The 18,213-nt window shown below is 39.1% G+C and overlaps 1 protein-coding gene across 1 annotated transcript in view; it reads left to right on the plus strand.

The window, feature by feature from the left end:
• The first annotated feature begins 6,822 nt into the window (after nucleotides 1-6,822).
• Nucleotides 6,823-18,213, plus strand: part of LOC127410219 (acyl-CoA:lysophosphatidylglycerol acyltransferase 1-like) — a 67,421-nt gene continuing 56,030 nt past the window's right edge. The window contains exons 1-2 of the mRNA XM_051645371.1: nucleotides 6,823-7,227; nucleotides 9,540-9,792. Coding sequence (XP_051501331.1) covers nucleotides 9,555-9,792 — 238 coding nt within the window. The 5' untranslated portion in view covers nucleotides 6,823-7,227; nucleotides 9,540-9,554. The remainder of the gene's footprint in view (nucleotides 7,228-9,539; nucleotides 9,793-18,213) is intronic.

An 18,213-nucleotide genomic window follows, 5' to 3' on the forward strand; every position in this document is an offset into this window, starting at 1 on the left:
AGACAAAAAATCTGCTGGATATGGTCATCGACCTGGAACACTCCTTTCCTATGCCAGTCTGACTCGGAGCAGAGAATACTGTGCAGCATATCCAAGACTGCTTCCACTGACCAGCGGATGGATGTTGAGGTATGACGTTTCTTCCATTGCTGCAAAGTGTGCCAGCAACCACTCCCCAGCACCCAGCATCCTTGTGGAGATATTCAACCAGACTCTGAAGTGCATGCTATACTGGGTGGTAGACGATAACAGGCGTGACTGGGACCTCATGCTGTCGTACATGCACTTGGGAATCCCAGAAGTCCTCCAGGCCTCATCTGGGTTCACTCCCTCTGAGTTATTGTACGGTCGTCAACCTCGAGGCCTATTTGATATTGCCAATGAGGCCTGGGAGCAACAACCCTTTCCCCATTGTTCTATCATTGAGCACGTATGGAGCATGTGGGAAAGGATTGAGAAGGTCATACCCCTAGTGAGAGAACACATGGTGGAAGCTCAGCATGCTCCAGCTGCAAACGTACAACCAGCCGGCTCAGGCACGTGTGTTCCACCAGGGTGACCGGGTCCTTGTCTTTTTGTCTAACACCTCATGAACATTTTTGGCTTCTTGGCAGGGACCCTACACTGTAGTGGAGATGGTGTGACATGTGACCTACCAGCTGAAGCAGCCAGGGAGACGCCGGGACTACCTGAAGCGATGGGAAGACACTGCCACCTTCCCAGCCCTGTTGGCCAGTGGTGAAACACTGGGTTTCACTGGGATCTAGGTGAACATCTCTCCTAGGTCCAGAAGAATGAGCTGGAGGACCTGGTCCATCAGTTCAGTGACGTCTTCTCCACGACCCCCGGGCAGACCAATGTCATCTTGCACAAAATCAGGTCTCCACAATGCATTGTTCAGCAATGGCACTATACAGAGGGCTCCGGGGGCTTCACTGAGCACCATAGCTATGTTGTGCCTCTTTCTACAAAGATTTAAAAGTTCCAACATCTTTCATTTATAATTTTATTTTGGGCTGTTGGAGGAGAGTACAGCATAGACAAGATAGCAGAGGTGAGATAGAGGGAGATGAATTGAGACATAAGTCATAAGATTTAAAGGTGTCTGTGAGCCAACAGCTCATAAACAAGTCCTGTGCATGTGTCTTAAGGTCCATCACTCTCATTGAAAATGATTTGTGTCCCAGTGGCCTTGTAATGTGGCTGATATGTAACATCGTATTTACAAAATCTCTTATAGAGCATAAAGATAAATAATACTGCAAAAAGTTCTCAGTCTGTTAAACCTCTCAAGAATATTTTCTCAGGAGAAGGTCACAGAGAAATAAACATGTGCTGCCTCTTTATTTCTGACTGACCCTTCACAGTAAGTGGACAGCATGACATTGAACAACACAAAGACTAAAAAAAAAAAAAAAACAGCACACAGAATGAAATTAACAGAACACTGTTATTCTTTCCATGTTTTTATTTGCAAGAGAAAAAGTGCACCTGTGTTTGGATCTGTGTCAGATATTGTATTTAGTATTGTATTTGTTGTATTATTGTATTTAATTAAAAAAAATGGTATCATTGTTTGCCATAACTTTACTGACAAAAACACAATAACAATGTTTCAGGCATTATGGGATGGTTACTGCATATTTCACAGTTCATAACCATGTACATCATTAAACGATATTAATATACTGTACCAACCTACTTAAATCACAAAAATCGACTTCATATATTTGTACTGATAGCCACCTTAATAAATCAGGTGGTACAAACGGAATATGTACTGGCCAACCGTGTTGAATATATATATATATATATATATATGTGTGTGTGTGTGTGTGTGTGTGTTATACACACAATGACAAAACACCATCAGCGTAACACACATGACACAAAAATAATGCACAAACTAACAAACAAACAAACAAACATTAATAATATAATATGTAACATACAAGTGAAGCCCTCCAATGCACACTAATAACAAAGAAGAAATATAACTTTTTTTTTTAAATGTTAACAAATGTGATTCTCTCGAAATACAATTTTCTACATAATTATACAATATGAGGTGATTCATACAATCTACTTTTAATTTTTTTTTACTGTCTTTTAAAATATAATATAATGTCCCCCATATATGGCAAGTTAACCTAGTTAAACAATTAACAGGTTTTTACAGTACCATTTTTAACTTTTTGTTTTTGTTTTACAGAAAACTTATCATCACATTGATTAGGCCTATTCTCTGCTACAACAGAGACCTCTGGTGGTAAAAGAAACATGGCATTCATACTGTGAACAAACGTTACACTTTGTATAAATTATTGATTGTATGTGATACTTAAAAATATACTATAAAAAATAAAAAATACTCTTTTTATAATTACTACACTTTAATAGATAATTAATAACTCTTTAATTAATCATATTTTAATTAGAATGAACCTTTAACTAAAATTATATCACATTCTTTTAGAATATTTATGAATGATATCTCCTTTATATTCCTGACTTTAGGATTTCTCTGAGCTGTTTCAAAAAGGCAGATACGAAACACAAAGCAAATAAAAAAATAAAAAAATCAGTGTGGTCATGAATGTTTAAACTTCAAAGGCCTTTTATAACAGAAGATTTTAATTGCCTAACTAACAATATATTACTTTTTCTCTATGTTTCCACTCTCAGTTATGTTTTGAAAAGTTACCAAAAGTTGTTTGGCAAGTTGTTCAAGTTCCAGCTCAATTGTGTTTAACTTATGTAACGTTTAAAAAGAGAAAAACAGTCGTCATCATTAAAGTTCTTCTGGTCTAGTATCAGTAGATCTCAACCTCAGCTGACCACATAACAGTGACTGCCTTGTCCTTATTGAGGTTGGTTTACTGAGTTTATTTAAGAGGAGCATAGTATCTAATATCTAGTGTTTAACTAATACTACTTACTTTTCAATATTTCTGCTTTACTCGAAAATAAATGTTTCTGTTGACTTTCACTTTTACTTCATAACATTTTAAGAGAAAATTAATACTTTTACTCAAGATTTTTGCGACTGCATACCGCAAAAAAAATAACACAGATGCACATGTAAAGTGCACGTGACTCAGTTTTAGTAATAACTCTGACTATCTACCAGAGGTTTCGAAAATTATGCCATTAAACAGGGCATGGTTTGTTAAAGGGATAGTTCACCCCAAAATAGAATTCTCTCATTATTTACTCACCCTCATGCCATCCTAGATGTTTATGACTTTCTTTCTTCTGCAGAACACAAATTAAGATTTTTAGAAGAATATTTCTGCTCTGAAGGTCCTCACAATGCAAGTGAATAGGTACCAAAATTTTGAAGATCCAAAAGCACATAAAGGCAGCATAAAAGTAATCCATTGGTTAAATCCATATCTTCAGAAGTGATATGATAGGTGTGAGTGAGAAACAGATCAACATTTAAAGGTGCTGTAAGTGATTTCAGCATTCTGAAGCTTTCACTTGACTGAGCAGTTGAATTAGCCCTGCCCCCTCATTCCAAAACCCACCCTCAAAAGATAATTTTGAGACATAAACCAGCAAAACAGAAGCATTGTTTGTTCCTGTGGCTGTCAAATTCAACAGTGGCACAACAGCGCCCTCAACTGACAAACATTATGAATCATAGACTCAATGATCCGCTTCAAAGACAACACTATGAGAACGAGCAAAATGATTGACAGGCAGAAAGCGTCATTGTCCGCGGTCCACTGACACATTTTTGTTTGCTGTTTACAAAGTCTACAGCTGTCACAGAGACCTGTGAGATATCTCAGGACAGTTATTTCATTAATATCTTGAAGGGAGTAGGAACATTTTTTGCATACTTTTCCATGAAAAAATTGCTTACAGCACCTTTAAGTCCTTTTTTTTTTTTTTATACCATAAATGTCCACTTTCACTTTCACATTCTTCTTCTTTTGTTTTTGCCGATTCTCATTCATTGTGCATATCACTACCTACTGGGCAGGGAGGAGAATTTGTAGTAAAAAAGGACTTAAATATTGATCTGATTTTCACTCACACCTATCTATCACTTCTGAAGATATAGATTTAACCAATGGGGTTACTTTTATGCTGCCTAAATGTGCTTTTTGGAGCTTCGAAATTGTAGTACCCATTCATTTGCATTGTATGGACCTGCAGAGCTGAGATATTCTTCTAAAAAAGTAAGAAAGTCACACACATCTGGAATGACATGAGGGTGAGTAAATGATGAGAGAATTTTATTTTTGGGGTGAACTATCCCTTTAAGAGGCCAAGAAATATGCACAGTTTACATGTTCCACAAAGCCTGCAAACTTTAAAAGCAACTAATGTGATCAGCAGAGTAAAATTAATGCAACTACATTATATACAGTGGTGGCCAAAAATATTGGCACCCTTGGTAAATATGATCAAAGAAGGCTGTGAAAAAAATCTGCATTGTTTATCCTTTTGATCTTTCATTTAAAAAAAAATCACAAAAATCTAACCTTTAGTTGAAGTAAAACAACTGAAATGGGAAATATATCATTATTAAATAAATATTTTTCTCCAAAACGCATTGGCCATAATTATTGGCACCCTTTTATTTAATACTTTTTGCAACCTCCCTTTGCCAAGATAACAGCTCTGAGTCTTCTCCTATAATGCCTAATGAGGTTGGAGAACACCTGGCAAGAGATCTGAGACCATTCGTCCATACAGAATCTCTACAGATCCTTCAAATTCAGAGGTTTATGTTGGTGGACTCTACTCTTCAGTTCACCTCACAAATTTTCCATGGGGTTCAGGTCAGAGGACTGGGATGGCCATGGCAGGACCTTGATTTTGTGGTCAGTGAACCATTTTTGTGTTGATTTTGATGTTTGTTTTGGATCATTGTCCTGCTGGAAGATCCAGCAAGGGCCCATTTTAAGTTTTCTGGCAGAGGCAGCCAGGTTTTGATTTTTTATCTGTTAGTATTTGATAGAGTCCGTTATGCCATGTATCCGAACAAGATGTCCAGGACCTTTGGCAGAAAAACAGCCCCACAACATTAAAGATCCAGCACCACATTTAACTGTGGGCATTGGGTACTTCTTCATCTCTGTGTGCGCCAAACCCATCTCTGGTGTTTGCTACCAAAAGCTCTTTTTTTGTTTCATCTAAACATAGAACCCGGTTGCATTTGAAGTTCCAGTAGTGTCTGGCAAACTGAAAATGCTTGAGTTTGTTGTTGGATGAGAGCAGAGGCTTTTTTCTTGAAACCCTCCCAAACAACTTGTGGTGATGTAGGTGATGTCTGATTTTTATTTATTTATTTATTTTTACTTTCTGACCCCAAGACCCAACTAATTTCTGCAATTCTCCAGCTGTGATCCTTGGAGATTCTTTGGCCACTTGAACCATCCTCCTCACTGTGCATGGAGACAATATAGACACATGTCCTTTTCCAGGCCAATTCTTAACATCTCCAGTTGATTGGAACTTGTAAATTTTGCCCTGATGGTGGAAATGGTCATTTTCAATGCTTTAGCTATTGTCTTATAGCCACTTCCCATTTTGTGAAGCTCAACAAACTTTTGCCGCACATCAGAACTATATTCTTTAGTCTAACCCACTGTGATTGATGATTAAGGGAATTTGGCTTGTGTGTTACCTCATATTTATACTCATGTGAAACAGGAAGTCATGGCTGAACAATTTCACGTTCCTAGTCACCCAGGGGTACTAAAAATTTTAAAATATGAATGGGAATATACTTCAGATATATTTTACTCATAAGAATTTCTAGGGGTGCCAATAATTGTGGCCAACGTGTTTTGGAGAAAATCATTTATTTAACAATGAGATATTCCCCCACTTTCATTTGTTTTACTTCATTTAAAGGATAGATTTTTGTGAATTTTTTTAATGAAAGATCAAAAGCATAAACAATGCAGGTTTGTTTCACAGCCTTCTTTGCTCATATTTACCAAGGGTGCCAATATTTTTGGCCACTACTGTATAATATTCCAAGTCTTCTAAAGCATGATCACTTTGTGTGATGAAAACCCCATTATGACATCATAAAGACCCCTTTATAACATCATAGAGGCACCATTGTGACATTGTAAAGACTGCATTATGACGTCATAGAGGCACCATTATGATGCCATAAAATGAGTGCACTATGACATCATAGAGGCACAGTTGTGACATCATAAATCCCCCATTATGACATCACAGAGGCACCATTATGATATCACAAAGACTGCATTATGAGATCATAGAGGTCACATTATGACCACATAAAGACTGCATTACAACAGAAATAGTCATTACTGGCTAGCTGAATGATATTGCTTTGTTCATAGAAGACTTTTTGCAAATCCCTATTGTTCTGCAAACCCTTCAATCTTTCTCCAAAGATTTAAAAAGGTTTAAATGTTAATTAACCTCAATAAATGTGAACAACTTCCAATAAAAAAAGAAAAAAAAAGAAAAAAAAATCTGTTTTCTCAGATGATGTTACTGCTGCCAAAAATAGTGTTATTCCTCGGTATACAAATAACTAAAGAGGATTTTATTTGCTCTACCAACTTAAATCCAAGTATTGCAAAAATGCAAAACACTTGAATATTTTTTGGTTTCATTTTATTTGTAGATTCTGATTAGGGTTTACTTTAGCTTTATCTTCTTTTAAACTACAGCTTTTTTACTGTGAGCTTTATGAAACTGCCCAGCACAATGCATATAGGGCTTACTGCTCTTGCAGAAATCTGGAAGTAATATCACTCCAACAGTTTAACCCCTGGGGTCTCCAGCAGCGAAGACGAGCCGGTGCGCGTGCCCCCAATCTGAGTCTGCGCGTGCCCGCGGCCTGTAGGAGGTTCAGAATAACGGAGCAAAGATCATCCTGGAGGAGGCCCTGTGACTACATGTCGGACACGCCTCAGCCGGAGCAGAAACATGAGTTTATGAGTCAAATATCAGACGTGTGCTGTGCTCGAGTTGAGGATTTGAGAGCAGATCCAGAGGTCCGGCCGCCTGTGTGACTCCAGCGGTAACGACAGCAGCAGCATGCGTGTGAGTAACTGAAGCGCATGCATCCGATCAGGGCACGGACTGTCGGAACCGAATCAAGCCGTGGAGCACACGATATCAAGCTCACTGGCTCATCGATCATCATCCGCTACATGTGACCGAACCGAAGCGGCCGAACCCATCTGCAGCTTCACCAACGGGCTGCGCGTTAGCACGGTGAGAAACACACGCACATATGAAGATTAGAGGATTCGTAAAGAGAGATTTGTGCTGGGCTAATGCCGTCTGAACCGTTTTTAGTAGACCTGGAGTCCTGTTCTGATCTGGGTCGGGTGTGTAACGGATCCGTGAAGGACTTTAGTCCAAATCTCATCAAACACCCGAATCAGCCCGACACCGAACACTTAAACTACAGGACAAATAATAGAAGATGATATAAACTGTATACACGCACATACAATGAAACAGTCACTCAAATGAAGACGTAAATGAAACGAAAGAAACGATCAGATGACCCAACCTGACTGTTTAACGGAATTGATGAGCCGAGCTCACATTAGCTTAGCATGCTAACACAGATCATAACACAACACATTCTGCTTTTGTCTTAATGGAAACGATATTGTTTATCGCCTTAATTTATTAATTCATATGTTTATATTTAAATGTTAAAACTGGACAAATTGCTTAAAGGAGATCGACAATGCTAATAAAGCAGCAGGTAAACCTGTATGTAGGATGTTAGCCGCGTTAGCGCTTTATTCAGCAACTCATTTCAAACATTCACCTTTATTGAGAGGATTTGTTGACTTAACCCTTGTGCGACCTTCGGGACATTTTTGTCTTTCATTTTAGTTTTTTCAATCATTTTGGCTGTGTTAATGCTAACGGCATACATTTGGCCAAAGGTGTGTATTTTTGGGGGAATTTTGATATTTCAACCTCAGTTCCTATAATACATCTATAATACACTGTGTACACAAAATAGTTACACTGAGGACCTTCAGGACAAAAATGTCCCCATTGAATCCCATTAAAACTGCAATAATTGATCCCAGTGCAATTAAAGCATAAAATCATGAATTCTATGACATGCTTTCATTCCAGAGCCCTGGCTTCAAAATTTACATTTTTAATATTTTCCACCACATGGCTCAATTTTTCTCATGTTTAGCCTATGGAGCAAATACATGCTTTTTTCCTATTTTCTGTTTGCTGTATTATAGAGCACTGCAGGCCAATTGAATAAATACTTAAGCTAAAATTGTGTGGGTGTGTTGGTATGGATGTCAGAGTGTATTTTGTATGTGTGTATTGAGATGTGTGTGTAAAAAAAACAACAGTGGCATTATATAAACAAACTGGTATTTAAAGGGTTAAAATCATGAAAATGAATGAATATTTGGTAGTTATGATCAGGACTGATGTTTGTTAAATAAATTAATATATAATATTATTATGGAAGTTTTTTGACGTGGACATTTTATGTCCTCTAAGGAGTAACTTTTTTAAATTGACGCACAAGGGTTAAACGTGCATAAATGTCAGGCAAACTATAACAGTGTTTAAGCGTGTCAACCAGAGTAAGGACCTGTTATTGTATATCTATTTCATTTGATAGGAAATCTTGTCCATGTTGTGAATATAGGCTACTATAATGATGATGATTATTATTATTTTTTTATTTTAAATTTGTACCCCTTTTTTCTCTCCAATTTGGAATGCCCAATTCCAACTACTTAGTAGGTCCTCATGGTGGCGCGGTTACCTCAATCTGGGTGGCGGTGGACACAGTCTCAGTTGCCTATGCTTCTGAGAGTCAATCCGCACATCTTATCACTTGGGTCGTTGTGCATGACACCGCTGAGACTCACAACACAGGAGGCTCATGCTACTCTCCGCGATCCACACACAACTTACCACGCGCCCCATTGAGAGTGAGAACCACTAATCGCGACCACGAGGAGGTTACCCCATGTGACTCTATCCTCCCTAGCAACCGGGCCAATTTGGTCGTTTAGGAGACCTAGCTGGAGTCACTCAGCACATCCTGGATTCGAACTTGCGACTCCAGGGGTGGTAGTCAGCGTCAATACTCGCTGAGCTACCTAGGCCCTGATGATGATGATTATTTATACGACCAGACAAATACAGAAATTAATTTTGGCAGTCTGGTGATGATTGAGCTGTATTTTGTATTTTAGTCACTGTGGTTACCCTGAAGTAGTTCCTCCCCCATTTTTCATGACAACAATGTTTAAACTGGCTTGAAGGGTATCATAATGGACTTGCATATTTATATCTGAGGTTACTGGATCTGTGTAATTGTAAAGCAGTATAGAGATGTAAGCTTTCTATACACTAATTTCTATGCATTGATTTCAAAGTCTATTTATTTTCTGCCAGAAACTCCTTTAGTCAGCTCCATGATTTCCATTCACTGGATTGATTTAAATGAATGTCAGCTGCACAGATTGCTTAAGTGTTGGGATTTATTTCGCACTGATCTGTTTTTCTCTCTTCTGCAGGCGGGACAGTACAGAATGGCTCCTCATGTGGACGCGGCCCGGAAACTGGCCTGGATTTTACTGAAGTCACTGCTCCGTTTTACCTTCATGTTTATCAATAACTGTGTTGCCATCCCATCCTACTGCCTCTACCTGATAGTCCTGCAGCCTTTAAGAGTTCTGGATGCCCACACGTTCTGGTACATCGAAGGGGTGATGTTCAGATGGTTACTGGCGATGGTGGCATCTTGGGGCTGGTGTGCGGGCTACACAGGTAAGGTCAACATTTGATCACTTTCCTGACCTTTTTTAGGCTCAGGTATACCCACTATTGTGCTCATTTTAAAGGAATTTTTAATCCACAAAATGAAATCATCATGAAAATAATTTACTAACCCTCATATTGTGCTCATTTACATGGACTCCAATTAGCCGTTTTAACCAGAAAGCTGCTTAAGACTGGAAAGCAACGTTCCTGTTTACATGCTCTGTGTTCGCATTTTTCTCTTTACTCCTATAGACGCAGCAACATAATTTATCAGCAACGCTTGTGTAAATAACAAACATGGGATTCGAGAAAGACTTTGCTACTTTATTCTCTGTTGCTTAGCTTTATTTCCAGTTATCCCAGAGTTGTCGCTGTGTTGTTTCCTTAAAGCGATATTTCACCCAAAAGTGAAAATTTTCTCATTTACTCAATATTTCAGCTCTGTAGGTCCATACAATGCAAGTGAATGGTGGCCAAAATTTGAAGGTCCAAGAAGCATATAAAGGCAGCATAAAAGTAATCCATGAGACTCCATTGGTTAAATCCATGTCTTCAGAAGTTATATGATAGGTGTGTGTGAGAAACAGATCAATATTATACAATATTAATAGATACATCCTTTTTTACTATAAATTCTCCTCACTGCCCAGTAGGTGTACAAAAACAAAAGAGAAAAATTTGAAAATGAAAGTGGAGATTTATAGCAAAAATGGATTTAAATAAATCTGTTTCTCACCCACACCTATCATATCACTTCTGAAGATATGGATTTAACCACTGGAGTCTCATGGATTACTTTTATGCTGCTTTTATGTGCTTTTTGGACCTTCAAAGTTCTGGCCACCTTTCACTAGAAACGTTTTTCTTATTCCATATTTCACTATAAAACGTTTGTGGTCATTAAGATTTTATTAATTTGCATGACATTTCCATGCCTGGAAATCACAATTTTAAAATTACCTGGTATTTTAAGGTTTTCCATGACTGTGGGGACCCTGAATTAGTGAACTAATTCAAACAAACAATTACAACAAAAAAGTATCATCATCTGACTGCATTCAGTTTAAAAGAAAAGAGATGCAATCAACTAAATGACTTAAACTTCACATCAATTCCCCAACTAAACAATAGCCACTTGTCCCCTATCGGGCCAGTACAAGCCAGGGCTATTAACTGGCCAGCTAGGGCCAATAGCCTCGGACCTTGAGCCGTGAGATCAAAATCGATTTGTGTTTCCACAAGGGATGGGCATTTTGGTCATTTTGTCTACTCGAGTACTCGGACTAATTACTCGTAATTACATGTACATAATTGTATATATAATGACATGTCTGACAAACGTCTATAGCTGCTGCATTGTGTCTTGTTGTTCCAGTGTATCGTCTATTCATCATTATAGGCTGTTATAAAATAAAATGTTAAAAAATTTACAAAAGATTGCATAATCAAAATATAATGCATCATATTTTGTCGTCATGTGAAGATTCACTGCCCAGCTCTGAAAGAATGTGCACAATTCGCATCTGTCTGTTCTTCCTTCAGGTTACCATTGTAATCTTAGTAAGCATGCACCAGTTTTTTTTTTTTTAGTGACTGTCTGAACCTTCTATTTTCAAATCGCATTTGGCTTATCAGGAGGCGCTATAACCCTCGCGTTTTTAATATGCGTGTTAAGTTGAATTTCAGTTTTGAAGACACTGCATTCGGTTCCATTTAGCTGCACTCTGTCAAAGTGTTTGAAACACTCGCCTGCTGTATATGCGTTGCTTCAGCGCGTTGAGTCCACTGCCTGGTGTGTGTGTGTGTGTGTGTGTGTGTGTGTGTGCACGTGTCCAAAGTGTTTGCTCTTGTGGGGAAAGCCTCGATGCTCCGTATTGTGTTTGCTGTGATTCATGAAGCATTCCATTCAACTCGGAGAGTCAGAATTTCCACCTTTCAACTTGAGAAAGTGCAATGGAATGACACTTTATATCGGACATCTAACTTAGAAACTCGTGCAGAAATCTTCATTTCGTCGAGATGCAGGTGTGTGTCACATCACGCAAACATGACGCCACCCAGGGCAGGGAGGTTTACAGTCAGTAACAAACGTTCACTTTTATTAAATAATATCAAAGTTCTTACATTTTAAATGATAATACAACGTGTTTAGCAAATGTTTTGCAGAGACAGGTGTTCAAAACACGGTTAATTACACTCTCTTTTGATTATCGTAACGATAGCATTGCAGCGTCCTATGAGTTTGGCTGCTTTGAGACGTCTCTGATAATCAATGTACCCCTCAAAATCACAACGTAATCAATCTCAAAATTAAAAATAAGCTTTCTCTTTGACACGTTTGTGTTTAGTTGTCAGGGAATTGTCACTGGATTTCGAATTAAGTGAAAAGTCACATCATGCATGATCACTATCAATCATCGTTTTCACGATTGATCATTGCTGCCAATTCCGAGTACTCGTGCCCATTCCTAGTTTCCATTATCGGGCCAATATCCCCGCAGCATTGCCCAAAAACCCAGCTTAACACGGCGCCCTGGTGCCAGTGTCACACACCCCGCCTATTCCACAAGTAAGAGGGAAGCTCAAGTTGAGGTATCATATTATCTAGTTATCTTGAATATCAAGTTTATATCATATGTAAACATTGGCTAACTAGAAAGATAAGTAGGCGTTGACAACACGCCGACTGTACTGCCATGGGTTTCTGAGTGCTCTCTCCACTTCACAGCTCAATGATCTCAAACTATGTAAAGTTCCTTTTTTTGGGCATCACTTTGTTCACTGTGCATTTTAACGCATCTGTACAGTGCTTTTTTTTTTTTTTTTTTTTAAATGTTCCCGTATCTGCACTGTTGTGCGCTGTATACGCAACCTGACAAGTTTAGCGATCTTAGTGCTAACCTCTGACTCAGCGAAACTCCGCCTTTTATTTTGATCCTGCCTCAGTCCCCAGTTGGCCTTGTTTGGCCCAAGGGTAATCGGCGGCCAAAGGCCATTGGATGTTGGCCTTGAGAAAGCCCAGAGAAGGCATGATGCAGCCTTGGAAGTGACGGTGGGAACGCAACTGGTCCTGGCACGCACTAGCCCGCCCTCATTTGGCCCGATAGTGGAAATGCATCTGTTTTATCTTACATAAAATAACGAATGAGTTTCCCCACAATAAAAACATTTTATTTCAGTAGTGGCCACGCAAGAGCTGGCAGCAATATCAAATGGTCTGAGCACATTGGACTCGACAAGCTCTATTGCGAGCTGTCATTTGGTCATGTGATAGTCAGCGTAAGTCCGGAGAAGAGATCAGATATTAGGTGCTTGAAAGCCTCGAAAAGCTGCTCAGAAAAAGTTTAAATGAGAGTTACTCATGGATTGGAGAGTGGGCGCAATCCCGTGAAGGGTGATGGATGAGTACAGCATGCGTCTGTGAAAGGAGAGCTGTGAGTACACGCTTTGAGGCGTGCTAGAGAATGACGGCGCACATGTCTCCTTTAAATCACACATGTAATGAAGTTAATATTTTTGTTTCTAAAATATTGTATACGATTTTGCTGGATCGCGATTAATTAGATTTTTAGCTGTTTAAATCGATTATTGACCAACACTATCAATCCTCAATTCAAAAATCATATTTCAAGATCGATGCGTATGAATGAGCAGTATTAGTAATCGTTGCATCGAGAAAAAGAGTAAATCGTTGATACACCCGTAATCTTGCGGGCGAAAATAGCGTAGGCAGACGGTGAGCGTGTGTGAAACCAGCACAAATATAAATGTCAAGAAGCCTCTTATTAATGCTGCACTTTATACTCTGTGAGACTTGAGTTAAAAAGAAACTCGGGGGGGCCTGGGTAGCTCAGCAAGTAAAGATGCTGACTACCACACCTGGAGTCGCAAGTTCAAATCCAGGGCATGCTGAGTGACTCCAGTCAGGCTTCCTAACAACCAATTGGCCCTGTTGCTAGGGTGGGTAGAGTCACATTGGGTTAACCTCTTTGTGGTCGCTATAATGTGGTTCTCACTCTCGGTGGGGCACGTGGTAAGTTGTGCATGGATGCCGCGGAGAATAGCGTGAGCCTCCACAAGTGCTAGGTCTCCGTGGTAACGCGCTCAACAAGCCACATGATAAGATGCGCGGATTGACTGTCTCAGACGTGGAGGCAACTGAGGTTTGTCTTCCGCAACCCAGATTGAGGCGAGTCACTATGCCACCACGAGGACCTAGAGCGCATTGGGGTCACTGCCAAACACGCAGAGGTCACTGCCAAACCAAGCAACTTCGTTTTGGTCAATGTGGTGAAATTTGCTTGTCAGAGTTCACCAAACTTGAACTCCAAATGAAATCCACGAGGGGAAATTCTTCTCCACCGGAAGGCCATTGCTCAAAATTTACAATCGTGCGGATTCCCATTGAGATGACTGTATTTCACCTGCGAAATTTTGAAGTGTAAAGTTTAATGTGACCTCAGCTTTAGCGCAAGGAAGGCGGCATTCTCATTTACATGATGTTTCAGAACGGCGCTTTCTGCAAAAACCCTGGAATACAGTGCATGTAGATGTGGTCATTGTTCCAAACCTGAGTGAATTTCTTTAGTTCTGTGGATCACACAAAGAGATGTTAGGCAGTATTCAGTGGGAAATAATATGGTGACTGAGGCTGTCATTCTGCCTAACATATCCATTTGTGTTCCATGAAAGAATGAAAGTCTTACTGGTTTGAAATAACATGAGGGTGATGAAATGATGACTGTCCCTTGACAATCCCTTAAATGTCAGTGTGGGCCCTAAATCTCACATTTCACTACCTCAAAGTGCAAAACAGCAATTCTTTGTGGTTATGTTGGGTCTCAATTGAGCTATGCATTGTTCTATACTTTTTCAGCTTGTGTCTCCTGTATATCATCTTGTGGCGCCACAATTTGACTGCTGAATGCACATCTATTGACTATATATTAATCTTTATTGACTCTCACACTGTAGCAATTTCTGTGTTTGCAATGATTTCATTTTTTTTTTTTTTTTGGGAGATAAGTTTGACTAAGGTGTTATTGTGCTTGTTGGCTTTATAGTTTGTATTTACACAACATTATACAGGGAGAACCTCATGGGACATCATTGTTTACATCACATCTCTCTTGATGAATCAGCATCATCGTTCATCAGGGACTGTAAATGGCCTGTATTGCTCCATTTGTAGTGTGTTTTTAATGGCCTGAAGATCATCGGGGATATAAGCCATAAGTATTTTGGGAAAACCAGTTTGAAACGCTGGCTAGGTTGGATCTAGGAGAATTAATAAGCAGCCTGCTCACTCTTAAAGTTTACGGGTAATTTGTTTTGTTGCATGCTTGTACCATAGTCATGGTCACATTTACCTTTGTACGTTGAAACTCCGTGAAATACAGTAATTTCAATGGGGATCCGTTGGATTGTGTATTTCGTGTGGTGGACTTCCGGACGTGAAGAACTTCCCCTTGTGGATTTTGTGTGGAGCTCAAGTTTGGTGAACTTTGAGAGGTGTATTCTCCACGTTGACCCAAATGAAGTTGGTTTGACAGTGACCTCTGTGTGGGCGGTGCTTCGCACACACACGGTTGGGGAGTAATGGAATGCATGTAACGGTGTTACATATTTAAAATACAAAATATAAGTAATTGTATTCCACTGCAGTTACAATTTAAATCGTAGATAATCACAATACAGTTACTATCAAAAAGTAAAAGTGGATTTGCTCAGAGCCTTTACTATTTTAAAGGACCAAAGAGAACAATTATATTTGTGACCTCAACACCTGCGACCCTTCACACCCAAAATGGTTTGGTCCCCGGCCCCCCCAAAAGTTCAAGTGAGAACGTTTTTTAGGTGCTACAAAACCGGATGTGGTGGAGTCAACATGTCAACAGTTGAGGAGTGTGCTTTTGCTGAAAAGATGACAGAAAAATATTTTTGTATAATGTAACTTGTTCGGCAAAACTCTCCTCAAATTGCTGTTCCGCCATGACAGTTGTTGATTGAAAAAAGAAGATCCACTGTAGAGCCCCTTGCGGCAAAACTGAGAATACAGTGCGTACTTGTGTTGGGTTGTGAAATGCGCTCTGACATATTTCAGAGCTTGCATAGCAAGATGCGTCTGCCTTCACAAACTTGCGTAGAGTATATTTGGGCCTTTAGAGTATGCAACATTTTTTTGGCCAGGCAGTGTATGAAAGGTACAAATAATAGATTTTCTGCCTCCATCTATGAACAGAATCTTCAAATGAATGGAAGATTATGTTGTTGTGTAAACTCTGTGGGGTTTTGAAGTAAGTTTGGAGTATAAAAAAGAGACTACTTGGCAATTAGTTTTTTTGCTGGTTTCACACTTGCTCAGTGTCCACCCACTCCACCTTTGCCCTCCGAATTTTGCAGTGCAAAGGTAAATATGGCCGCGCCTTAAGAGCAGCAATTGTGTTGATTTGAACAAAAACCTCCAGTCTAGTCTGAATTGTGTGGACTTCGAAATGGAGCCACAAGGGCAGCAATCCTCAGACAGGTGATCATGAAAACGGATAAGACCATTTGTCATCTTTTTACAGGACCTCAGATAAGGGTAGCTGACGTGATGTTTCCTGCAGTGTGACATGCTATAGAAGTGTGAATCTTCACTGGCCTTTTCGATTCAAAGGGTAACGATTCTATTACAAAACAATTAGGGATGTCCCGATACTATTTCTTTTTAGGACGAGTATGATGCTTAATTTTTGGTACTCACCGATACTGAGTCCAATACCTGTGTTTATTTATTTATTAACTCCATATCAACAGTTAATTTTAATTTCATCATCAAAATCCAGTTGCTACATGACTCAAAGTGATTATTAAACCCAAATACTGCTATTTAATTAAATAAATATGTACTCTGTTTATGCCTCATGCTGCAATGTGAATTTGTGCTCTGCTCACTGTCATCTGCAACAAAGAGAGCTTGATGGTCATGATGATGTTTTCCGTGTATGAGCCATGGAGAAACTGTCTTCACACATTCACAAGTGCTCACATTTGAAGTGCGCAGCACATGCAGACTGTGTGTGTGTGTGTATATATATATATATATATATATATATATATATATATATATATATATATATATATATATATATATATATATATATTGGGCTGCAACAACTAATTGATAAAATCGATAATTATCGATTAGTTGGAGATATGCAGCAAGCATGGAGAAGCTCCATCAGTGTCGTCACTTTACTGCCCAGTGAAAATGTGTTACATGACGAAACTCGTTTGAAAAGCAATGGAGACAAGATGAAGCGGAAAAAAACACGATCCAAGTTGTCCAGCGCACGCTATAAGTTTATAAGTTAATAAGCATAATGTTTAATGTGGAGCGGTTGCTGTTTCAGGTGCGTTAAAAGAGGGCGTGCAGTTTGATGCGCTTAAGTGTTGTTTCTCTCCAAAGCATAACTTATATTTTACTGCTATTTTCTGTTTTATAATGTATACATGTTATGAATTCAAAATCATGCGCGTACTGTATTTCGCAAAACTGTTTGTTTTTATCACATGCGAGTCTCTGTTAAACTTCACAGAGCAAATGAGCACGCGCATCCGTGTCAATCAAACCGATCGCAATGGAGAAAGGGAGCGCCATCATTTTGATTAAACTTGTGCAACATCATAACTCGATTTCAGTTTCAATGTAATAATTTATGCAGCTTTCATGGACATCAAAATGTCTCAGAGGTCAAAGTGTGCCGGTTTTTAAAGTGCTTTAGATTATTTCTCCTCAAAAGTGAGCATGTAATACAATGAGCAATGATGCTATTTTCTGCGCGATAGTGAATCTGCACAACATTAATAGATGACTGTACTATATTTAACTGTGTATATAATGCTGAATATAATATATAAATATAGCTGCAAGCGGCGATGACGGTCCCAAACACCATGGGTCCATTTCCGCCCAGTGGCTTTCAGAAAACAACGCAAGGTGGACACATGTATTTGGCATTTGACATTATTCTAAACAATTTTGAAGCAATTTGGGTAAATATAAGAGGGCTATTTCATAGTCTGTTAAAAGTGCCATAGTTCCTGCTGCCAGTTGGTGGCACTATGACCGTGACCCATAATAGCTGCATCCATGTGATCAGACCCCATTACCAAACATACAGCTGAATTTTAATCAAAATCACACAATGCACACCGAAGATATAAGGCACTTCTTGTTTCCCATTTTTTGGCATAAATGTATTGCTTCGCCATGGCGACACCTGTCAAAATATAAAAAATCTGTTCGCAATTTAGCATGTCTTGGCATGATGTTGGACAAATTTGGTGCCAGTCACAAGAATCCCTTAGGAGGTGTGTTTAAAAGTTCAGAGCCTGCGATTTTCAGAAAAACAAAAATGGCTGACTTCCTGTTGGGCAAGCTAA

Source organism: Myxocyprinus asiaticus, chromosome 19 (assembly GCF_019703515.2).
Source record: "Myxocyprinus asiaticus isolate MX2 ecotype Aquarium Trade chromosome 19, UBuf_Myxa_2, whole genome shotgun sequence".
Lineage (NCBI taxonomy): Eukaryota > Metazoa > Chordata > Actinopteri > Cypriniformes > Catostomidae > Myxocyprinus > Myxocyprinus asiaticus.